General features: G+C 32.5%; 7 protein-coding genes and 1 long non-coding RNA gene across 11 annotated transcripts; 6 read left to right on the top strand and 2 right to left on the bottom strand.

Annotated features, from left to right (window-relative positions):
* Nucleotides 1-59: 59 nt before the first annotated feature.
* Nucleotides 60-1,318, bottom strand: LOC145727751 (uncharacterized). The gene has a single exon (XM_081977568.1). The coding sequence runs from the start codon at nucleotides 1,284-1,286 to the stop codon at nucleotides 642-644; it is 645 nt and encodes a 214-aa protein (XP_081833694.1). The 5' UTR covers nucleotides 1,287-1,318; the 3' UTR covers nucleotides 60-641.
* On the top strand, nucleotides 1,311-4,318 carry LOC145727750 (uncharacterized). 2 transcript variants are annotated; one of them, XM_081977567.1, is made up of 5 exons: nucleotides 1,311-2,004; nucleotides 2,064-2,293; nucleotides 2,478-2,568; nucleotides 2,623-2,909; nucleotides 3,063-4,318. In XM_081977567.1, the coding sequence occupies exons 1-5, from the start codon at nucleotides 1,958-1,960 to the stop codon at nucleotides 3,734-3,736; spliced, it is 1,329 nt and encodes a 442-aa protein (XP_081833693.1). In that variant the 5' UTR covers nucleotides 1,311-1,957; the 3' UTR covers nucleotides 3,737-4,318. The 2 variants fall into 2 exon arrangements, with proteins under 2 accessions (XP_081833693.1, XP_081833692.1); XM_081977566.1 differs by having other exon boundaries at nucleotides 2,478-2,909.
* Nucleotides 4,319-7,680: 3,362 nt separating this feature from the next.
* Nucleotides 7,681-11,211, top strand: LOC145727784 (uncharacterized). 3 transcript variants are annotated; one of them, XM_081977607.1, is made up of 2 exons: nucleotides 7,681-8,116; nucleotides 10,854-11,211. In XM_081977607.1, exons 1-2 carry the CDS (start codon nucleotides 7,795-7,797, stop codon nucleotides 11,135-11,137), a joined length of 606 nt encoding a protein of 201 aa, XP_081833733.1. In that variant the 5' UTR covers nucleotides 7,681-7,794; the 3' UTR covers nucleotides 11,138-11,211. The 3 variants fall into 3 exon arrangements, 1 of the variants encoding a protein (XP_081833733.1); XR_014177924.1 differs by lacking the exon at nucleotides 7,681-8,116 and adding an exon at nucleotides 8,131-9,821 and having other exon boundaries at nucleotides 10,854-10,992; XR_014177925.1 differs by lacking the exon at nucleotides 7,681-8,116 and adding an exon at nucleotides 8,131-9,989 and having other exon boundaries at nucleotides 10,854-10,991.
* On the bottom strand, nucleotides 11,149-13,182 carry LOC145727785 (uncharacterized). The gene is made up of 2 exons (XR_014177926.1): nucleotides 12,466-13,182; nucleotides 11,149-11,238 (listed from the first exon to the last, which is right to left on the bottom strand). It is a non-coding gene; the product is annotated as an uncharacterized LOC145727785 (long non-coding RNA).
* Nucleotides 13,183-13,347: 165 nt separating this feature from the next.
* On the top strand, nucleotides 13,348-14,383 carry LOC145727782 (uncharacterized). The gene is made up of 2 exons (XM_081977605.1): nucleotides 13,348-13,954; nucleotides 14,013-14,383. Exons 1-2 carry the CDS (start codon nucleotides 13,393-13,395, stop codon nucleotides 14,288-14,290), a joined length of 840 nt encoding a protein of 279 aa, XP_081833731.1. The 5' UTR covers nucleotides 13,348-13,392; the 3' UTR covers nucleotides 14,291-14,383.
* Nucleotides 14,384-16,192: 1,809 nt separating this feature from the next.
* LOC145727781 (uncharacterized) lies at nucleotides 16,193-17,252 on the top strand. Its single transcript, XM_081977603.1, has 2 exons — nucleotides 16,193-16,811; nucleotides 16,868-17,252. The coding sequence occupies exons 1-2, from the start codon at nucleotides 16,208-16,210 to the stop codon at nucleotides 17,134-17,136; spliced, it is 873 nt and encodes a 290-aa protein (XP_081833729.1). The 5' UTR covers nucleotides 16,193-16,207; the 3' UTR covers nucleotides 17,137-17,252.
* A 1,607-nt stretch (nucleotides 17,253-18,859) lies between these two features.
* Nucleotides 18,860-19,925, top strand: LOC145727783 (uncharacterized). The gene has a single exon (XM_081977606.1). It carries the CDS (start codon nucleotides 18,875-18,877, stop codon nucleotides 19,682-19,684), a length of 810 nt encoding a protein of 269 aa, XP_081833732.1. The 5' UTR covers nucleotides 18,860-18,874; the 3' UTR covers nucleotides 19,685-19,925.
* A 1,458-nt stretch (nucleotides 19,926-21,383) lies between these two features.
* LOC145727786 (uncharacterized) lies at nucleotides 21,384-22,004 on the top strand. The gene has a single exon (XM_081977608.1). It carries the CDS (start codon nucleotides 21,384-21,386, stop codon nucleotides 22,002-22,004), a length of 621 nt encoding a protein of 206 aa, XP_081833734.1.
* Nucleotides 22,005-23,815: the final 1,811 nt, after the last annotated feature.

Genomic DNA, 23,815 nt, shown 5'->3' with positions numbered 1-23,815 from the left:
TCATTTCATAAATTGTATTAAAACAGGATAGGTAAGTAGGTTTTATAAAACAAACCAAATACATATACATACATAATATTGACGCTTTGAGAACAAAATTGGCCTAGGTCTCTGGTCCCATTTCTTTAAATATTAATTTAAAAAATAAACAAGAAAACAAGCAAAGGGTAAATTAAAAAAACATACAGTGTGTTTCGGTTAAAAAGATCTGTGCAAATTATTTTTCTGCTGTAGCTGCAGGGTGATGATTGATGAAGAATATTAAATACCAATTAGTTTAAATCCAAATTATATAACTTAACTTAGGGCAATGTTAACCACAAAAAAACATTGTCTTGGGGCAATTAATCAATTATTGGAAGATAAAAATAGGCAGCTGGTTTCTTTTTTCAATTATTCTTAATTTGAAGGTCCTACAGTGCAGCTAGACCTTGAAAATGAAGTCTCAAAGTAACTTTCAGCTTGCCTTTGCATCGTTTTTGATATACAGGGTTTCATGAAGAAGAGGTAATATTTAAAATTTGTTATCTTTGTTAAATTTAATAATCATATATTTTTATAAATTTGATAATTTTGTTTATTTATAAATACATATACATATACAAATTACGAATTCATAACATAAAACAAAAATCCAAAACTTAGTCTAGGAGTGAGCATCCTAATTCTTCTTCGGATAAACTGGCATCACATTCATCATCATCACCAGAATCTTCATCGCTATCGTCAGATGAACCAGTGTTAACAGTAAAAATAAGCTGGTCCACTGTATCATCAAAAATATGCTCTTTTTTTATGAGCTCCTCTTCATACTTTTTTACATGCTGGCAAATGTCAAACCACTCTTTTTCAGACACCTCTTGAAATTTTTGTTTTGTTAAAGCTTCGGTATCAGACAATTTAAAAGTGGTATTATGAGCTGCTACCCAATTTTTAACCAAAGCCCAAATTTTTTCTATTGGGTTTAATTCTGGATGGTAGGGTGGTAAACGCAACACAAGATGCCCATGTTGTTCTAACAGCCTATCTAAGTTATATTGTGGAGGAAATCTAAATTTATTTTCTTGTATGATTTGATACAGCTCTGGCTTTGTTAAATGAGGATCTGCTGGGATTCCTTTTTCCACTAGCCAACTTAACATATCTCCTTTTTTAGTAGCCGTTGTAATATTTTTGTTAACAGTAACATTGTGGTAGGCTGCATTGTCTATAATAAGGACTGAGCGGTCAGGTAAATTAGGAAGCAATTGCTTTTTTACCCAAGTCATGAAATTCTCATGGTTCATATCATCATGATAATCTCCTGTTTTTAAACCTAAAAAAAAAAAAAAAAATCATAGTACAAACATTATGTGTCTTATATGATGTGTAAAATGTGGTTAAACTTATTAATTACTTGTTATATAAACTTATTTTATTTAAGCAGGAGGAAGTACTTAAGTAGGTTTGAGGTGTAGAGCTCGATTCAGATGAGAAAAGGCCACCGCATCATCAATGACGCAGTTTTTAAAACTATTTCTTTCTCCTTCTACAGTTGCCGTCGCATTAGATATAATCAGAGGCGTCCTATTAAAATATTCCCGAAAATAAATTCTTAAGCGGTCAAAAAGCCACTTGGCAACGTAGTACGGTTTTTTACTTGGGCACAATTAAAACAAATGCGGGTGCGGCCAGGGACAGATGGACCCTTTTACATGCTTTTACTAGCCGGCACTCTAAACGATGTTGCCAAGTTTAAAAAAATGTAGTGGCGGACAGGTTGAGTTTAAAAATTAGGTTAGGTTAGTTTCCGTTTTAGTCTGGTGTTTTGGTTGTATTGTTGATGGTCGCAGTTTGAGTTCACGTGTTATAAGTAAAAATCGTTAATTTGTCATAATGTCTCCAAAAAAGATTGGGAAGAAAAGGTGTTGTGATACACAGCCAAGGGCGTGAAATTGTAAGTAACGTCTTAGAATTTATGAAGAAGGAGGCAGAAGGAGTTTCCATTCCTTTGAATAACTACAGGTATTGTCTTTGATTAAAAACGACGAAAACGTTGAATAATATAATAAATATCATTTTAGAGAGAGAACTATAGCAGCTACAGGGGTGTCTAGATCTACTGTGCAGAAGATATCTAGAGAAGCACTACATGTTGAATGGGGAGGGCCAAGCTCATCATTTCACACTCCTACAAAGAAGGGACAGATTAAAAAATTAAAATTGGATAACATCAAACCTGATGAAATCAAAAGAATCAGAGAAATTATTTATGATTTCTATATTCTTGAGAAAAAACTTCCAACATTAAAAGGTAAGTTTATAATACATTAGGTATACCTACAGAGTCTTCAGAGTTTTTCTAGCAGAACTTACCATGTTTTTTACAATTAAATGTAAGCCTAGTTTGCTATATGTATAAACCTTGATAATGTGTTAATTGAAAATTTAAAACAACAAAATTTAGACTAAAATGGGATTATTTTTTATCTTTACAGGTATTTTGCAAAAAATTATTGACCAGCAAATCTTGACTGAATCCATTAGTGTAAGCAGCTTAGGGCGATTGCTTAAGAACATTGGATTTAAGTATGTTTTACATCTTGGCAATCATGTACATCAAAATAACTTTATCTTTTGTAGGTGGCAGAAGACACCAGACAAAAGAAAATTCTTGTGTGAATCATATGACATTCGCTTAAAACGAATACATTTTTTAAAAAAATTGGTGCAATACCGCTCAGAAGGTCGCAATATTATATATACAGATGAGACATACATTCACAGTAGTCATATTCATGACAAAGGATGGTATGATGAAAGTTTTAAAGGCTTACAAAAACCAATTTCTAAAGGACAACGCCTTATAATAGTGGACGCAGGTGGAGAAAAAGGATTTATTGAAAATGGATTGCTTATATTTAAGTCAGGTAATATTTATGTACACCTCAAACCTACTTAAGTACTTCCTCCTGCTTAAATAAAATAAGTTTATATAACAAGTAATTAATAAGTTTAACCACATTTTACACATCATATAAGACACATAATGTTTGTACTATGATTTTTTTTTTTTTTTTTAGGTTTAAAAACAGGAGATTATCATGATGATATGAACCATGAGAATTTCATGACTTGGGTAAAAAAGCAATTGCTTCCTAATTTACCTGACCGCTCAGTCCTTATTATAGACAATGCAGCCTACCACAATGTTACTGTTAACAAAAATATTACAACGGCTACTAAAAAAGGAGATATGTTAAGTTGGCTAGTGGAAAAAGGAATCCCAGCAGATCCTCATTTAACAAAGCCAGAGCTGTATCAAATCATACAAGAAAATAAATTTAGATTTCCTCCACAATATAACTTAGATAGGCTGTTAGAACAACATGGGCATCTTGTGTTGCGTTTACCACCCTACCATCCAGAATTAAACCCAATAGAAAAAATTTGGGCTTTGGTTAAAAATTGGGTAGCAGCTCATAATACCACTTTTAAATTGTCTGATACCGAAGCTTTAACAAAACAAAAATTTCAAGAGGTGTCTGAAAAAGAGTGGTTTGACATTTGCCAGCATGTAAAAAAGTATGAAGAGGAGCTCATAAAAAAAGAGCATATTTTTGATGATACAGTGGACCAGCTTATTTTTACTGTTAACACTGGTTCATCTGACGATAGCGATGAAGATTCTGGTGATGATGATGAATGTGATGCCAGTTTATCCGAAGAAGAATTAGGATGCTCACTCCTAGACTAAGTTTTGGATTTTTGTTTTATGTTATGAATTCGTAATTTGTATATGTATATGTATTTATAAATAAACAAAATTATCAAATTTATAAAAATATATGATTATTAAATTTAACAAAGATAACAAATTTTAAATATTACCTCTTCTTCATGAAACCCTGTATATCAAAAACGATGCAAAGGCAAGCTGAAAGTTACTTTGAGACTTCATTTTCAAGGTCTAGCTGCACTGTAGGACCTTCAAATTAAGAATAATTGAAAAAAGAAACCAGCTGCCTATTTTTATCTTCCAATAATTGATTAATTGCCCCAAGACAATGTTTTTTTGTGGTTAACATTGCCCTAAGTTAAGTTATATAATTTGGATTTAAACTAATTGGTATTTAATATTCTTCATCAATCATCACCCTGCAGCTACAGCAGAAAAATAATTTGCACAGATCTTTTTAACCGAAACACACTGTATGTTTTTTTAATTTACCCTTTGCTTGTTTTCTTGTTTATTTTTTAAATTAATATTTAAAGAAATGGGACCAGAGACCTAGGCCAATTTTGTTCTCAAAGCGTCAATATTATGTATGTATATGTATTTGGTTTGTTTTATAAAACCTACTTACCTATCCTGTTTTAATACAATTTATGAAATGAAAAAGCAAAAACTACACCTATTTACGTTAATTAAATTTCATTTCACTGAGCAGAGAATAGCACGCCATTGACTCGCTGCATCAACTTGGAAAGTAACGAAGGCAGCAATATTTAAAGCGAGACGTACAGAGATCGTGACATCATCGTTTGATGACGCCCGTGGCCTTTTCTTAGCTGATTCGAGCTCTACCTCTGATGCTGCATATCATCAAAATTGCTTGAAATAAGCGCTAAGAAGAGCTTTAATATAGTAATCACTAATTTTCCTTTTACTACTATAATTAATGAAAGCAGTAAATCTCACTTAAAGATCGCTCATATGTAGCCATATTTTCAATAATTGTTAAGAAAAATGAGTATGGTTTCTGAAAACTACACTTTGCTAGAAATTATGTTTTAAAATGAATCAGCACGTATTAATATTACTTTCCTATACTTTTACTTAAAATTGCTTGAAATAAAACAATGGTAGTTGTAATTGTAAGCTTTAATGTATAAAATTATATGAAGTACCATTTCACTAATTTTCCTTTTACTATTCTAATTAATGAAAGCAGTAAAACTCACTTAAAGATATATCATATCATATTTTCAAAAAAGAAAAATTAGTTTATTTTCTGAAAACTGCACTTTGCTAGAAATTATAAAATTAATCAGCCCGTATTAATATTACTTTCTTACACTTTTACTAATTTTCGTCTAGCATAATGTCACAACTTATGCATTTGAAAGTTAATGGATTATCAAATTTTGGTGCTTCCATAAATAGACGTTACTTATGTTTGAAAGGGTCAAATTAATCATGGCTATTACCTTTGAGAAAGTAGCAAAGTTAAACGACCTTTTCTTAAATTACCATATTAAAAGGTTCAAGTTGAAGAACCTGCTACGAATTATCAACCATTTTTCAAGTGACTTTCATACTGCAAAGAAATTTTTAATGTTTTTAACTAGAGAAAATGATTCACTACCGAATAAAAACACCTTCGATATACAACTATAATACATGACAAAGACTTTATGGTCTTTTTCTGACAGGTATTGCACGGTAATCTTCAAGCTTTGACCCAAATTTTAAAATAAAATTTAAAAAACCGACAAAATGCTGATGTATTGGTAATTACTGCTAAAGACTTTTTATGTGGCGTGACACTTTCACATACTTTTAGCGCAAATTATGTTAAAAAAGAACGAAAATGTATTACCACTTAGCCAACATGAAATCAATATAATTTTGACACAAGGTCAATGATTTATGTTTAAGTTTTATTGGTTATCACTTGAAATTAAAAGAAATTTAATTAGTTAATTATCGATTTTGGGAAAATTAAGCTGGTTAATCGTTATAACCACTTACTGAATGACATTCACATAAAACAAATTGTATAGTACAAATCTAAGTCACCACACTGTCTAAAATGTAAAATAAATATGAAATTATTAGTTTCACCTCTTAATATTGTTTTCATTAATCAGCATGGTTATAGTATATTAATTAGGCTTCAAAATCAAAATCGTTATTGTACAATGCCAATTTTGGTTAGAAAACACCAGTAGTTATGTTCCCACTTCATTATATCATTCTTTCTTATTTGTAATATGCAAATCGGTACTAACTGACAAATTTCTTAATTAAATGTAGCGAAAAGCAGTATCTAATGCAGAGTAACTTGAATACCTACAACAATGGAGAAATTGCTGTTTAATGATAATCAATAAATTGTGGCAACATTTTAATATTAATTAATTATCTCAAGTTTCAATGAAAATGCTTGATATGACAGGTAAAGTAAAAGTAGCAAATAAGGGGTAAGAAAGTTTGAACAATATAATACATCGACCACAGCAAATTGTCATATCAGAAATACATGTATTATTCACTAATATATGCAAAAACCCCAAATTGCTTGACACCTGCATGTACCAAAGTGCACCAAAAACTTATAAAGATGGCACTGTAGTCCAAAAAGTTTCTCCATCTCTACTGGATCAACCATATTAATCTACAACACTTCTTCCTAAATCTCACTTTCTTTATTTCTGGTAGTCAAGATAGTTTCTGTAAGGCCTTGCTTCGTACGATGGTGCATAGATGTCTCCCAGAATCAGAAGAAAAGCTTACGCTAAAATAATACTTTTAATAAAAAAATGGATTTTATACAGTAATACTGCATACATTTTTTTGAGAAAGGTATTGATTTTGAGAACCCAAAATTCTCACCTTCCTTACACACCAAACGAAAATGCTTTGCTATATATAATGCAAAATGGACTAATCAGTGGTACAAATAATACTCTTCCCATTACAGAAATCGACTTAACGGGTACCTTCAATTTTATGACAAGTAATCTAAAATTATGACGATCACAAATAGAAAAGAAACCTTTCTTCTTAAAGTGGCTCCATCTATGAGCATTGACCATCTGAAGAGAAATTATTCAATTTCTTCTTTTGCCTGTTCTTCAGCCTTCAATTCTTCAGTTATTCAATTCATACGAACAGAAGCGGACATTACTTGGCATGATGAAGAGTAGATGTCGCTGAGAAAATAATGAATTTTGGTTCTCATAATTGGCGTTTCAAGTTAAGATCGCAGCGCCAGTTGAACTAAAGCCTGGTTTATAAAACAAAATTTAACTTTACCATTAACTTTAGTATTAGCATTAAGAATAGAGCTAGTGGTTTTAAATTGTGATGTTCATAAACAAAATTTAACTTTCTGTAAATTTAGCTGTAACTGCTGACCTTGGTTTTACATAAAATTATAAATTTTCTTTCTAATTATTTTTTTTTTATAAAATTTTTCTAATACTAAAGTTAAATCTGCAATGTTTAAACTTTCTCTTAAGATTGAATTTTTGCTTTATTTATGAAATTTCTAAACAGAAATTCAAAGAATATCTTTTTGCTATTGATTTAGTGCAGTAATGTGACATTAGGCAGCAAAACATGAAAAAAATAACATTAAAGTTAGGTTACTTTTGAGAAAACTGTATGGTTAAATTACGGGTTTTATAAACACCCTTCTTTTTTTGGGGTTAATACTAAATTTATTACTAATGCTAAAGTTAAAATTTCTTTTATAAACTAGGCTTAAAAAATCGAACAGGAATTTTTCTTCGTTTCATTTTTTTGAAACATTATCTACCCCCCTTATTATAGCTGCATATGCAGTCATTAGTATTCCGCCGAATTTGAGTCTACTGACACACAATTAAACGTCTTTTCGGGAATAAATCAACAACATAAATGCCCACAGAATATAAATCAATAAATTGCACGTTGAAATCAGTATTTTTGCATTACTGAACACGACCAACTTTGGAATTTAATTTACCAAGCCACATACTGAATATCTAAGCATCCCTTCTATAAAAAATCTTATCAGTCATAAAAAGCTGTATCGTTTTAATTAAATGGGTATTTTAGTGATGATTGTAGTTCCAACAAAAATGTTGTGGAGATTAGTTAGTGTTTTAGTGATTTTGACTGCATTCGGAAAATGTGATTCTCTGACTAACCAGGAAGCTGAACTATCGTCTTATTTGGAGAAAATTGAAAATACCCAGAAAATTCCTATTGTGGGAGACTATGTAGTATTAGAAAAAAGTGCAAACTTAAAAAATGATGTGGATGCAAGAAACCAGAATGATCTGCTAGGAAGATGTGCCAGGTTTATTGCTAATCGAGAATTGAAAATAAAATTGCCTGAAAGTGAAGCTAGAGATTTTCTGACTGGTAAGCTTTGAAAGCATTTTAAAGTTTAGTACTCTTAGGATCAGTGAGAGTGTTGGGCTGCGTAAAACCCAACATAACTTTCACTGTTTAAAGAGATTATTTCCAATTTATTGTCGGTTAAAATGAATAAGACTGCAAATTTGAAAAACCAATTTGTTAGTGGTACTTTCGTTGGCGAGCGTCAAAATAATTAGTGACACAGATTTGGATGAAAGGCTATATAGAAAGTGGTCATTTGAAATCACAAAGCCGGTAAAAAAATTTATTAAAAATATTTTAAATCTAGATCCTATTAGTGTTGAGAAAGTGTCTCAAAGGATATTGAAGATCCGGCTTTAGTCGGATTCACATTGTATGGATTATTGAATGGCTCATGTCTAATTAGTAATGAAAGCATTTTGATTACAGTTAAGAAGTTTCATTAATCAGTCAAATTTTAACTAAAATTTGAATTTTTGAGATAATCATCAAAATTAGGAATTAAGAGTTACAGTAAATTGCACATAAGTAGTAATCCAAAATTTAATGTATTTTAATTAACTGGATCACATTTTTAGCACTAAAATCCGTTAATTTGTCACACTCTAAATAAGTACTGAAGATACGTAGAGAACAACGGGTACCCACCTAGTGGGTTTGGTCAAATTTGAAATTTTAATTTTTAGTAAGTGGGTCAGTAAGTATTAAATATTACCATACATATTTAATCTATGATATTATGAAGAAGTTGACCATTTTCTTAAAAAAGTTAATTCATTCAGCTAGACATTCTAGTTAATTTTTCATATTTACTGGTTAAAAAGAACAGAAAATAGATATGTATAAGACTAGGTAAAAATAAATCAATAAATAATGATCTAATACGTGGTAATTAAGTAACTTACTCACATTCCTTCATTCATTAGGTTTAGTATTTTTATATTGCTTTATCTGTTATTTTGAAGTTTAAGGAATGCGACTTGCTAACTGTTTAACAACAAAAACTTGTTTTGATATATTTTCATTCATATTCAAAAAAACCAATGGTCCAGTTCAGTTCAACAGGTTTTTTACTTGCAAATATTTGAAGAAATGCGGTCAGTAACATTATTTACGGAGATTGAGTACAATTATGAAGATTTGATTTTGACAATATAATTCAAATATCATAAATTTGAAAGCTTACTTGTAGACGGTCATGCAGTCCAGTTTAGGGTTAAAATTCTAAATAATGTCTTTACACTTGTTTAAGTTGACAGTCAACTTGCTCTGAACAAGTAAAAGCTGATCTTGTAGAAAGCAGCAAGAATGTCTGATGGTACTACTTTTACCACCATTGGTGATTGTGACAGCAGTAATTGACTAACATTTTCTAAAACAGACTTAGTAAAGTCTTCTGTACGAAGAGAAGTTTACTTAACCCTATTTCTTCGAAGAAGAGCAGGATGAATAAGCTTAGTACACTGGCACTTTAAATAGAGGAACTCTTGTTTTAATACAAGGACAACCATTGGTGTAAATGCACCATGTACCGACTTTCTTCATGTAAATCGACAACAAACACGTCATTCCACCACTCTGCTAACCAACTGACCCACATTCCACCACGTTCTCGCTAGTTCTTCCGTCTCGGCCCTGACCTAGTGCCTGGTTAAGGTTGAATCATTTCTTCTTTCCGCCATCGTTGCAGCTGACCACACCCTTCCCTTCCTGCTGAAGAAAGTAGGTGCGTGTTTACGTTTCGTTACTTTGGGGGGAACCGTAATAAAACCGTCTACGGTGACCTTGACTGGTACCATTCCGATCTGCTTTGTACCGAAGAGTTGATTGAGAAATTCTCGAAACGGTTTGAACATTTTTCAACAGCAGTTCCGTAGTTGAAATATTTGTTATTGTAGGTACATTTGTATTTGTTATTAAACTAAAAGTTTTACTTTTTTTAGAAAATGTACCAAAATTTTTTGAGCCAATGTTTGTAGAGCTTGGTCACAATATGAAATACAGTCATTTTAGATTAGATTATGTGAAACGATTAGCTTTTTTAGGTACATTTCAGGTTTTCAGTAAACAATAAGCGCTTTTTCCACAATTGTCAGAATATACCTACTCTTTCTAGATAGCTATTAGAAAATATTAATGTTTTAATGATATCAATGAAATCATCATTCATTATCGGCCATTCTGACAGTAGCTAAGTTATCCTTCACACAAATACCTATACTATAGTAGCAGTAAAGAGACTTTAGACACTGATACCCAGGGTATATTCTTAAATATTCTCGTGTATAATGGGTAGAGAATTCGAAAACAGTTTTCTTAAAAATTTCAATTTTGTGTATAATAACAATATTGGAGAATATATTATTCTGATATAGCTTTTACTGGTTGGTTGCTATTTTTGCGAAATGAATTACAGCAATTAAAACTAAATTTGATCAGATCTGGCTTCTTCTTCAAAATCTTTATCTGCAGGATTAATTTCTTTAAACTTGACGTGCCGGAACTAAATCTTTTAACCTAAACGAGACTGCAACTAACAACCACTTTAGAGTAATTAAGCTATCTACACTTTGACGGTTTCTAATAATTCTGGCTTTAATTGGATTCACATCACGCGTCTGACGCTCGTTACCTAATTTTTTTGTATCTTACACGTTTGGGTCAGTTGCGCACACATATTTTTAAGACAAACCATAACTAACGAATAAGTGGGGCAAAAGCAAAGAAAATCTGTTAATTAATGTGAACACCATTTCAGGTGCCAGACGCAAGAAACTCAAAAAACTGATCTTGCCTATTCTACTTCTATTGAACCTGAAAGCTGCTATTGTTCTGCCAATTATCCTATCAGTTCTTGCTTTGGTGTCGTTTAATGGATTCGGGATGAGCTTTGTTGCTTTAACCGTTGCAGGAATGACAGCTATGAAGAACATGTTGGAACATGTGGGTTCCAAAGTTTCTTACGAAGTGATACCAGCTCCTATAGGACACTGGAGCAGGTCTGGTGTAGCTGACAGCAGCGTGGCTTATCAATACGAATAACACTTCTTAGCTCTGGTTAATTAATTTATTATTTATTTTATAACAATTATTAATTAAATGCCTAGTCAAATTCAGTTCTTCATTATTCTGGAGGTGGCATCCTGAAACAAAAAGACTTTGATAAAACGGTTTAAAGATCAAATAAATGAGCAAAGTGAATTATTGTCAATTAGCAGTTTAGAGTAGATCATAACTTTCTCATGTACCAGATCTAGTGCTACAATTAAGTCGATTATTAGTCCGTCAAAAAAATCGAGCGTAGAGAAAGTAATTAGTTTAAAAATTGGGCAGAATTCTCGCAAGATTAATACGAGAGTACACTAGTTGGCATTTAAATGTATATGCTCGGTGTAAACTTTTACTATAATGACTGTGGTTAATCCAACGACCGCAATTGGAATTACTGAACGAAGCATGAAAAGTATAGATTTAATGAGAAGATTTCTGTTGACACAGAATTAATATTACTTTAGTCATTAAACAGATCTTAAACTAGTTTATGTATGTACAATCTGCCAATTTCAAGTATTTATTTAACAATCCCAACCAACTTCCATTATAAATGGCAATCTGTTATTAAAAGTGTTCTGAAGAGATAGAGATTTGACAGTCACAAGAACAAAAGTTTGAGTTGAAAAATACCATTCAAATAAAATAGCTTTTACTCCAGTGAAAATTTTTGTCTTTAGCTTTTCCATGTGCAAAAATACACACAACTTTTTTCATATTATTATAGTTTTCTACAACTTTTTGCTTATTGCATACAAAAAAATGATTGTTTTAACAAATGATATAAAAACGTATTTCTTCAATTTATAACGTATGTACATTTTGCTTGTAATTTTATAATAGTAACAGAGTTCAGCATCTTTAATTTTGATTACTTACTAAAAACCATTCCAATATCATAATATTATTTAATGTTTGATTACTCTGAGTGTCATACTGTCACTCTTATGCAATTTTTCCAAAAAAAGCATTGACATGTGTAGAGTAAAGAGTTGTTAAAATATTTAGTTTATGAAATTATAGAGAGTTAAAAAATTAACTTGAAGAAGAAAAACTGACATTTTAAAATTAATTCAGTAGAAAAGCATTTTGTAGATCTTCATTAATTACTCAACAATATTGCATATGAGGCAAAGAGGTGTTCTGAGATATTGTAATGAGCTTAGTTCCAGTTCACTGATACAATAATAATTAGTTTTAAGGTGGTTTTATGCAAAGCTGATAAACTTTATCCGGTTTGCAATTAAATTTACAATAATCCCATAATAATGCAAGATTTTACAACTTGGATTATACAAAGTATATCAAATTTCACTTACCACAAATGCACTAACCGAACAGATACCTCAACAACAACTACCGACTGTAGAGTGCAGATAACAACTTCAATTATGACTGACTAATGGGATGGTGATAGCAAAACGAATCAGAAAATTAGAACCGGATGCCTGGCCTTGATATCTCTAACGACTGCAAATGGAAATTAATATTCTGCATCTTGTTGTTATAGTAACATTTTTTTATTAGATGGAAATGTGGAGCAGGCAATCGCCACATGCTTCTACTTTCTTTGGTATACCTAGCATTACATTTTTCGCAATTTTGGTACAGGGGCGTAGGCGATGAAAACCTTCACATCCACAAATATAGAGCAAAAATGTAAAAAAAACAAAATTTAACATAACAATTCCTCAGAAGTTATTTGTGATTATGTAATTAACACTTGTAAGTAATTATTGTGTATGTTGACCATTAAAAGCCACTGTGCACAGTGTTTTACCAAATTAAAATGTCATTACTGTCTTGTTTGGAAAATAAACTACTTGACAGGTACGAACTTAAGTACAAATTGAAGCTTTACTACTTACTTTGAACAAAAACTATATTTAATTCAATGTTAATCAGTCCAATTCATTCAGCATTCGTTAAATATCTGTAATTCCTGAATGTAATTGTGCATTTCCTTTTACTTAGAAAATATCTAATACGCGCCTGCTGTATCCGTTCTGTCAGAGAAGTAAATGTATTATTACGATGCCTTTACTTACAATTTTGTGCAATTTTCGCCTTTATCACACCTGTCTTACGATCGAACCATGTGCAATCTAATTTTCTTTGATAAATAAATCCCCTGCTACATTTAACAAGCAAGTTTTATGTTTTCTTCCTACTGCCACATTGCGTTCCTCTATATAAACTAGATGCTTAAGCGCTTAAACATCAAATGGTGAACAAACTCAGACAGGATGTTCACTAGGAGGTCCGTTTTAGTGTTAACTGTTGTGTTCGCCCTTCAGGCTTTGGCCGAAGATGCTGCAAGTCCTGCGTCCAGTCCTCCATCGCAAAAAAGTGATAAAAGTGAATACAAAAAATCATTGACCAGGGACTGTGGAAATTCGTACACTTTTACCTGCTTGAAATTGGATTTGGTATCCTGGGTGGACAAACTGAACGAGGACGACGATTACAGTGTTGTACCGGGTGTATCACTAGTGCGGGAAAATGGTAGTGCTAGGGCTAGTACAGCTGATATTGTTGCCGAATTGGCCAGAGACTTCCCCAACGATCCTGATGCTCGTCTTGATGCGTTTTTGATGAAAAAAGTCACTTCCTACTTAGAAAGCCATGCTATTAGGCTAAACTTTTTTGACAGGAAAAATTACGTAGAGGAGGCTAGGGGTGGTGGTGGAGGAGGTGGTGGAGGTGGTGGAGGCGGTGGCAAGAAAGGAGGCGGTGGTGGAGAAGGAATGGGAACGATGTTGGCGGCTGCTGCGATGATGAAGGGTACTTTAATGGCTCTAGCCTTAGGTAAGAATTTTGTCTTATTTTCAACAATATAAAACATAATAATCTTGGATTTTTACAGGCGGTATAGCAGCCATTGCTGGCAAGGCCTTAATGACAGGTCTGATCTCTTTATTACTTTCCGCCATTATTGGTTTGAAGGCTCTAACTAGTTCCGGACATAAACAAACCACTTATGAAATAGTGTCAAAACCAGTTTACACCCAATCACACACCCACTCAGAATCTCACGAACATGCTGGAGGACATGGAGGTGGATGGGATGGACATTCTTCCTACGGAAGAAGTTTTGACGTACCGTTACCCTTGGGACTCCATCCTGAGTACAAACCAGCTTAAGTTACATAAAGTGATAGGAATTTAACATTATTTAATATTTATTGTTATTTATTTTGAGTTTTCTGTTTTGAAAAATTATAAAGTTACTATTAATGTGTTTGTGTTTCTTAAGTAGAATTCAAGCCGGACATTCCTTAATGCTTCATAAATTATAATCTGGTTAATTATAATCGAGTTATAGTCCACGGTTCATTATACCTGAGTCAATTGATCGATTATCGCGGTAATGGAGCATGTTAAGAAGATAAAGGGTTAAAAAATTAAGTTTACATAAATTTCTTTATCAAGTTTTGCAACAAAGTGGAAAATTATAAAGTCAGAAAAAGTTTCAAATGTGTTTTATTAAATAATTGGTGGTCACCAGCAATGTTACACTTGATACAAGTACGTATACTCTGAATGGAAGTTTAATAGAAATGCAACATTCATGCATTATACAAAATTAATTGTTTGTGTATTATGCAAATTAGTTAAAGATGAGTACTATTAAAAGAGTATTAGCAATTTGACTTTCTTCAGTGCTGTGAAGCTAAAAAAACACGAGAAGAAGCAATAACTAACTAAATGTGCCAAAATCCAAAATGTCTTAAAGAAATTCCACTAACTTCTCATTAAAGATTGTTATTCTTATCTATTTATCAGTTGTAAATTACTCAAAAAACTGAAATATTATACAAACATCTTGAATTATACTGAAGTGTACTCACTTATTTCTGTAAGTCACAAACACGTTTATGGTCTACAAAATGATTTGATTCTAATTATTATCCTTTCATTGTAGACCATTCTTACCATATATCATATACGGCTTCATCAATATTGGTTTTAAAGTGACTAACATGTACGGATGAGTTAAAGAATTAACGACTTTATAGAATCTGAGGCTATAGAAAATGTTCTTTTCCAAAACTATAATTTCATAAATTCATAACTGAAAGTTTCAGTTTTGGATGAAATTCCAACGCTACAGTAGAAATATGTGCAGTTTAAAAACTAAATGTTTGCCTCAAAATGAGAAATTCTTAACTAGTCAGAGATAAACAAGAATACTTCCATTGTTCAAAATTATTTCCAATGGTTTGAATGCAGTTGCGTTTAATAGACTGATAATAATGCAACATAAGATATTAGAATTTAGTTAAATTAGTCGGAAGTTTGTTACACTTTTCTTTGTTGATTTCCAAAGGTTTCAAAAGGTTGAAAGCTCTTATTTCAATACAAGAGATACCTTTTTTTATTGACAATAGAAACTTTTTATACTTTAAAACTGTTGTAAATTGTTAAATAATTTTGATGTCCACTTTTTTGTTGCTTTCTGTTATTCTACAATATAAGAGTAGATAGTTGTAGTAAGTGAAATCTTGAATTTAAATTAGAAGTAATGCATTTTTGCTGACTTTAAGAAAATAAGATGGAATATCGTGGGATCTTAAAGATATACGCCACTGCATTAAATTTTCCTTTAGATCCGCTTCAATTTGTAGAATGACAAACAACTTCCGAAGGTATAGGACCGTACTTGTACAAAACCTTTTTAGTCACTTTCGTTGATATTCAGCAGTGTCTATCACAGTTATCAAATAGGCTCAATAGATTTTGGAAAGTTCATAAACAAACTCAGAAAAAAAGAAATTAAGTGGTGAAAACGATTGACAATTGGTACAAAAACTTCAAAAAACTTTCTGAAAAAAGTTATTCGTTATGATTGCAAAAAAAGCTTACACCAACTATTTTAGCAGGATGTAACTAACATTCCTTTAATTATAAATGGAATTCGTTTTGAATCAAAACAACCAAAATCCGGATCTGCAATGTCCAATCAATCCGTGAGGTAAATATATTAATATTCGCCTCTAATAGGACTGGTTTGTAGACTATTTTCCTTCATTGGCAAATTTTTCCATCGTTTTGCTCTACATGGACGTTTTTTTGGTTAACACCACTATTGGTGTTGGTGTATATAAACCAGATGGGCAAGACGTTTTCACATCAAACGATCCAAGTATGATCTCCAGGTCAGTTGTAGTGTTAACAGTGTTTCTGGCCCTTCAAGCTGGTGCTGAAGATGCGGAAAAAACTGACTATAAAAGATCGTTAACTAGAGACTGTGGGAATGTTTACACGGCGACCTGTTTAAAACTAGACATTGTCTCTTGGGTTGATAAACTGAACGAGAATGATGATTACAATGTGTTACCGGGTGTGTCGTTAGTTCGGGAAAATGGTAGTGTTAGATCCAGTACTGCTGATATTGTCGCTGAACTTGCCAGGGACTTTCCTAATGATCCTGATGCCCGTTTGGATGCGTTTCTAATGAAGAAAGTAACGTCGTATCTCAACAGCCATGCAGTTAGACTCAACATTTTTGACAGGAAGAATTACGTTGAAGAAGCAAGAGGAGGTGGTGGAGGAGGTGGAGGTGGTGGTGGTAAAGGAGGAGGCGGTGGAGGTGGAGGAGGAATGGGCACTATGCTGGCCGCTGGAGCTATGATGAAAGGAACTTTACTGGCCTTAGCTTTAGGTAAAACTACATCCCTTTAAATCATCAAGCCATAAAATTTATGATTGATTTTTCAGGCGGGATTGCAGCCATTGCAGGAAAAGCCCTAATGACAGGTTTGATTTCATTACTATTGTCAGCGGTTATAGGGCTGAAAGCTTTAACGCATTCCGATCACAAGCAAACAACATACGAAATAGTGTCAAAACCTATCTACACTCAGTCTCATTCCCACTCAGAGTCTCATGAACATGGTGGTCATGGTGGATATGGACATTCGTCTTATGGAAGAAGTTTTGATATGCCTTTACCATTAGGATTGAGTCCGGAATATAAGCCAGCTTAGTTGAGTTGGAGAAAGTGATAATGAAATTTGGTTCACCAGTTATTTTTATTTATTTAATTTCTTGTTGTCATTTTAGATGATAATAATTAGTAATAAAATATGAAGCACTAATATGGGTTTTTTTTTACCAAATGACCAACCTGTGTATTAGTTATTTTGACTCGTAATAAGAAAAGTCAACCAGAAGATTCAAGCTTTACTGAAATCAAATTAATAAAAACTGTTACTTTCTTCAAACTGCTTTGAATTGTAAAAAAAATCTAGCAGGACCAGGATATAAAACAGAAAATTCTCATTTACGATTCGATGTAATCGACGTTAACTATAAATTATCAAAGCCTTTCTCTGTGGTGCTTTATTTTTACGTCAAAACATCCTTTCTAGTAAACCAGTGAATGTATTTAAAAGAAAATAGATTACATACATATTCCCCTAACGTACATTGGAGACTGTGAATAGTGAAAAAAGAGATAATAATGGATTTAGAAACAATGCCCTCTACATTCTATATTAAATACAGATGTGACTTATTGCTAGAAATGTTATTCCAAAAATATTAGTAACATTTTATCGACTAGTCAACAGAAATAAATTTAATTACCTGCTAAATTACATAGGTAAACACATGCTATTAGTGAGTGATTTTATGTCTTGAAATATGATTGAAATGCAGCTGGTAATTACCTATTATTATTTCTCTTAATCACTACTTTTAAATTGTTTTGTTAAATTTAGTATATTGGTAAAAAAATAACAAAAAAGACCCAGAAGAGAGAAAAATATTTTTGAAATTCCAGCTTTCCTACATTGACATTTTTCATGACCGATATCAGTTTTTAGATTCTACTACTCGATCTCGAAAATGTTTGTTGTAAAAAATTCCTCTACAAATTTTGTCGTTTTCGAGATATTTACCGTTTTCAATTTTTGGAAGGCAGTAGCAGACAAACGGTTGATGTTAGGACAAAACGGTTTACATTTTAAATCTTACTTTTTTGAGATCCATATTTTAAGTGCATTTTTAAAATTTTCAAAAAAATTTGAATTAATTAATTACACATTTCTTTGCCGCAAGCTCCTATGTTGAATAGTTTTCCAAATACAGTATCTCGTATTCTGAGTTGGCCACAAAAGTGAATCTGATTGCAATAACATGGTATTTAAATTACCTTTAACGTGAGCAATATTACATCTTCAATTCACCACACTTTTGTTACTCTTGTCTTATACAGGATACATAATAATAATTTTCTAAACTAACAACAAGAATTTTCCAACATTGTCTGCAAATCACACGTGCAATCTAACGAACAACCATAAACCTAATAAAAAGACAGTTATGGTACTTACACGAAAACGGCACATTTTCTCACGATCCCACATCATTAGTGCAATCATTACGCACAATAGAACTAAATTAAATTGAAACCCAAAATAAGCAATCTAGAATCAAGGCACGCTAGTGTAAGACATGGTAGGGCTACTACATCTAATCTAAAAAAAATCTCATGCTGAACGTATGAGGCCCGCCAGAAAAAAAAACCTTTCTCTACTTATACAAGTGAGAGCTATGGAACTTAAGTATTGTGGCTTAATGTTAATAGCCCTGTCACATCCTCTCACAATTATTTTAGTGTGCTCCACTTATTTGATTCCCCTAAGCCACTAATTTTGGTCCGTACGTCGACTATATTTTTTTAACCGTCCACAGGATCCACTATATAATCCGCTACGGTTTATGATAAATCATCAGAAGCAGATCGAGTACTGTCGAGTCAGCATGGGTCTTAAACTCGTAGTGGTTGTTTTCGTTACCACCCTGGTGGCCACCCAAACACTAGCCGAAGAAGTGAACAAGAAAAGTGATCGAAGTGAATTTAAAAAGTCTTTATCGAAAAACTGTGACGATTCGTATTCGTTGACATGCCTCAAATTGGACATGGTGAATTGGGTGGACAAGTTGAACGAAAATGAAGATATCACAGTACTGCCTGGTGTGTCTATAGTGCGAGAAAATAATAGTGCCAAAGTAACCACTAGTGATTTAGTGACCGAATTGGCTAGGGAATTCCCGGATGACCCTAACGCCCGGCTGGATGCGTTTTTACTCAAAAAAGTTAGCGGTTTCCTGAACAACCACTCTGTAAAGTTGAACCTTTGGAAAGCGGCCGAAGATGGTGCTGCAGGTACTGCGAGGAAGAAGGACAAAAAGGGTGGAGATGGACTTGGAATGCTTCTGGCAGCTGGTGCCATGATGAAGGGCATGTTAATGGCTCTTGCTTTAGGTGGTATCGCAGCCCTTGCTGGAAAAGCTTTGATGACTGGACTTATCTCACTCGTGCTCTCTGCTGTTGTGGGTTTGAAGTCTCTCGGTGGAGGAGGAGGTGGTCACTCCACTTATGAGGTTGTGGCTAAGCCTGTTTACACCACCTCTCATACACACTCATCATCTCATGAAGGTTGGGATGGAGGTTATGGACATGGACGAAGTCTAGCAGATGCACCTTTACCCTTAGCTTTACAGCCAGGCTATAAACCTCCACAATAATTTTTCTTGTGATAATTCATAGTTTTATTTAATTTATTGTTATTTATTATCATTGTTTTCATCACTTATTAGTTAGTTTAATTTAGGTAAATCAGAAATACATTTATTTTTTACAACTTTGAATACACCTTTATGAATAAAACTATAACGGTCAAGAATGTTACAATATTGTAACATTCTAATTTATAATAAACATATTTCGGCTACTATAAGCCAAAGCGTAAAGAAATCGAGCAGAACTAATTATGTTTTTTTTTAATACACAGTTTACGTGTGCTCCAGATTACCAGACGATGAAACCAACAAACGGGTTTTGTTGTTTAATTAAAATTAAGCGATATCAAAACAGGTGCACGCCAAAAACCTGAGACAACTAAAGGAAAGTCGTCTTTTTATCAGTTCAGCATAAGCCGATGAGAAATTATGTAAATGCCTCTTCGATTAATACACACAAATGGTCTTCTTTGTCCATTAATAATCTTTAAGAGTTAGATCTATCATGATTGACATGCGAATAGTTGCCCATTAATTTATATGTTTTACTTCCATTTTATTATATTCAATAACTAATGAATAACATTACATTGTTTTGTTTCCTATAATACAGTTTGGTCAAACTTGTGCTTTATGATGATATTATCATACACATTTGCATTGTAAATATGTCTGCTCTAAAACTCAATAATGTTGAAATTCTGTATGTATAGGGTACAACATTTTAGTAAAAACTGTTTCAGACATTATTGTACACTTGTTGGTGTATAGAAATAATGAAATTTACAGCATACATATCAAAATACAAAAGTTACTATTAACCTAACTTTGGGACACTTTATGAAGGTAAATGAAGAAGAAAAATAAAATGGATAGTTTGTTTAACTTAACTAAATCAGTTCTGCTTCAAATTTGTCATGGTTAACTTAAAAAACTATTCCGTTGGTTTTTCTCAAATCGAATTTTGACGAAGAACAAATTGTGGTAAATCCATTGTAATTATTTTGATGTGTCCCATGCTAATATTTGACTAATAAATAATAAGTTTTTAAAACATGTAACTGTTTTGCACTTTATTGCATATGTTAATATAATAAAAAAAATTTTTAGAGATTATAATAATTGTTACTTATAAAAAATTTTACTCACTAAATTAGTTACTACACTAAACAGGATTTCCACCTAAATAAACAACGTACCCATAAAACTTTTCATTTATATGGAATTATTAGCCAAGATCCAGTTCTCCAGTTAATGAGTACCTACTTAAATATGTGAGAGTTTCAATTACTTGACACTTTTAATACTTGAGGATATTAATAAAATTAAAATCGATTAAAAATCCTCATTGTTAATTAATTGTTCTTCATAAGTTGGTCGCCTTTCCGTTTTCTTAAGATATTGATTGAATGGAAAGTAAAGTGGATGTTAGTACCAAATGTTTCTTAAGTGTCTCAGCTCATTAGTGACAGAAATTATTTTAAAAAATTTAAAACAATTTGCAGACATACATTTTGCTAGCATTTGGGCCAAACCTACAATATGTCACAACCAGTTCAGTGGGTTTATGTACGGTAATGTTGTTAAACTAGACCTTTTTGGTCTATTACACTAGACTGTTCATATAAAAGCCCAAACTGTGATAATAAGTTTGTATTCTTCCTTAAGTAAAGTCAGAAAAATGTTGTTTTTTAAGTTAGTCAATATGTTTGTTTTAAGTTGGTCAGTCACAACAAGCACATCCAGTCATTTAAAATCAACATTATTGAATTATTGTGGCCAAATTTACACTTTGGAATGCTTCAAACTGGACGTTGCTAATTGGATAGACAGGTTTGGGGCTAATGAAGAAATAGTTGTGGTTCCTGGAGTGTCAATGGTTTTAAACTCCAACAGTGTTGAAGTGACTACTAGTGACACAAACAAAAAATTGGGAAGAGAGTTTCCAAAAGACTCTATCGACGATTTTCTTAGAAGAAAAATGGAACATTTTATTAACGGCCGTTCTTTGAAGATTAACCTAATTGATTTAGTTCGACCAGATGATGTAGCAGAAAGTGGAAGAGGATCAGAAAAAGATAAAAAAAGCGATGGAGGAGCAATGATGATTTTGATTTCCTCAGCTATGGTTCTTGGGGTTTTGGCTACACTGGCAATGGGAGGATTGACAGCGTTGGCTGGCAAAGCATTGATAACTGGAGCTGTATCGTTGGTACTGTCTGTAGTACTTGGAATTAAGGAAGTAACCTCAAAAGAGAAGCCTCATGTGATGGCACAACCTGTAATTTCTTTGGATAACTGGAGTGGTGCTTCTCCAAGTAGTTAAGTTGTAAAATTTAAAAAAACTGTGCATTGTAAGGTTCAAGGTTGACATAGATTTCTTTGTAATTACACTTTACCACCAGAAAACAACAAAGTTTTACAGACACACAACAAAACCGGAAATTACTGCTTCAAATTATAATATATAAACCCACTTTTAATATACTGTTATTTGAAGATGGTATTTAGTCGCGCAAGTATGTCCAAAATAGTTTTGTGGTTTCTGGTTTACTGGTTTGCTGGTTTAGTTAAGTGCCAAACTGATTTGTTTGACAATCATCAAGCATCGTCTATAATTTCGATTTTAAGTGACTTAATTGAACAAGTGCAGCACATTGCGTTGGGGCAAAGCAACTTTGATGATGAATCGGAAGCTGAGAGTGTGAAGAACAACATCAGAATAAAAATTTCGAATTTCACCAGAGAACTACCAGAGACCAACAAACCTGGTAGGAAGAAAACTGGACACGCTATGATTGGACTTGCTATAGCAAGTGGAGTTATTGGAGTAGTTTCGTTTTCTTTGTTCACTCTGGTTGCTCTAGCAGTGGTGTCAGGAAAGGCTTTGTTAGTGGGAACTGTAGCTATAGTAATGTCTTCATTTTCGGGAGCAAATTCTTATCAAAACCAAGTTAAAAAGTGTTAAAAATATGCAATTATGGTGTAGTTTGATTGTTGAAAAATAAACGGTTAAGAACCATCCACAACTAGAAAAAATCTCATTCGTTTTTCTTTACTGATTGCTGAAGTTTTTGATCGGAAATTTGAGAAGACTCAGTTGAAGGTAAAAAAAAGCGTAAAAAAACAGTATTGAGTGATTGATCAGTAACTTAATGGTTGAATACTCACCGTTTTCTTTCAATTTCGATTTGTGTTAATGCTTGGAGGGTCTAACAATACAGAACTATATCTGCGAAACTAATTTATCACATAACAATGTTGAATTCATATTTGTACTAAATTATGAATAAAATAATAAAGAAAACCCATCTCGTTTTGTTAATCTAATCCTAAGTCTACGTGTTTGTGCATAGTTTGTAATGTGTGAAGAAAACGCTGCGATTAAATGTAATATGATCGAGACACTCTGTATATAGAAAATTTTAAGTTGATTACATTAATACTAATCACTAATCGACCTAGTTTGTTTCATTACTCACGTCTCACGATTTTTATTAAGTTGGCTAGGAAGACTTACGTGCAGCATCAGTTAATATAGTCAGATACAAAGTTGCTCAAGTAATTGGCTTGCGGATATTAATATTGATAATCGATAAAAATAGAGCGAAGTAAATGCAGGCAATTAACACTCATTATTTATGATTCTACATAAAATTTAAAAATTTAATAAGACATACTTTATGTTCATTACTGTTTTACATTTGCTAAGTTTTTTATTACCGGAAGGCTGCGAGAGATGATACTAATGCAGAAGTTAATTTAGCCTGCATATTCAAGATTGTTGTAATAAAGTCAGCAAATGAAACTAATGTCAATTAAATGTAAGTACTTACAATTTCTTGTATGTCCATTAAGGCAGTAGCACACAGACTGGCAAAGAAATGAGTGGTTACAAGTGCACTACAAATGTTGAACTAATTTTTAAGATGAGAATCAGTGCGATAAATTAAAGTTTGATGAGTGATCTTGAAAAAAAAACAAATTGCTAGAAATGACTCTTAAAAATGTCGTTCCAAATTCGCCTATTATTTCAGTTACTTTTACTTTGAGAGTAGAAAAACCCATTGTGGTGATCGGTTCATTAAAGAGAACGTGCTCTTGGCGCTTCTTTAGAGGAGATGCTGGATTATCATT

The sequence above is a fragment of the Ips typographus genome, linkage group LG4 (genome assembly GCF_016097725.1).
Source record: "Ips typographus isolate SLU linkage group LG4, UJ_Ityp_2.0, whole genome shotgun sequence".
Lineage (NCBI taxonomy): Eukaryota > Metazoa > Arthropoda > Insecta > Coleoptera > Curculionidae > Ips > Ips typographus.
This window is presented reverse-complemented; position numbering and strand designations above follow the sequence as displayed.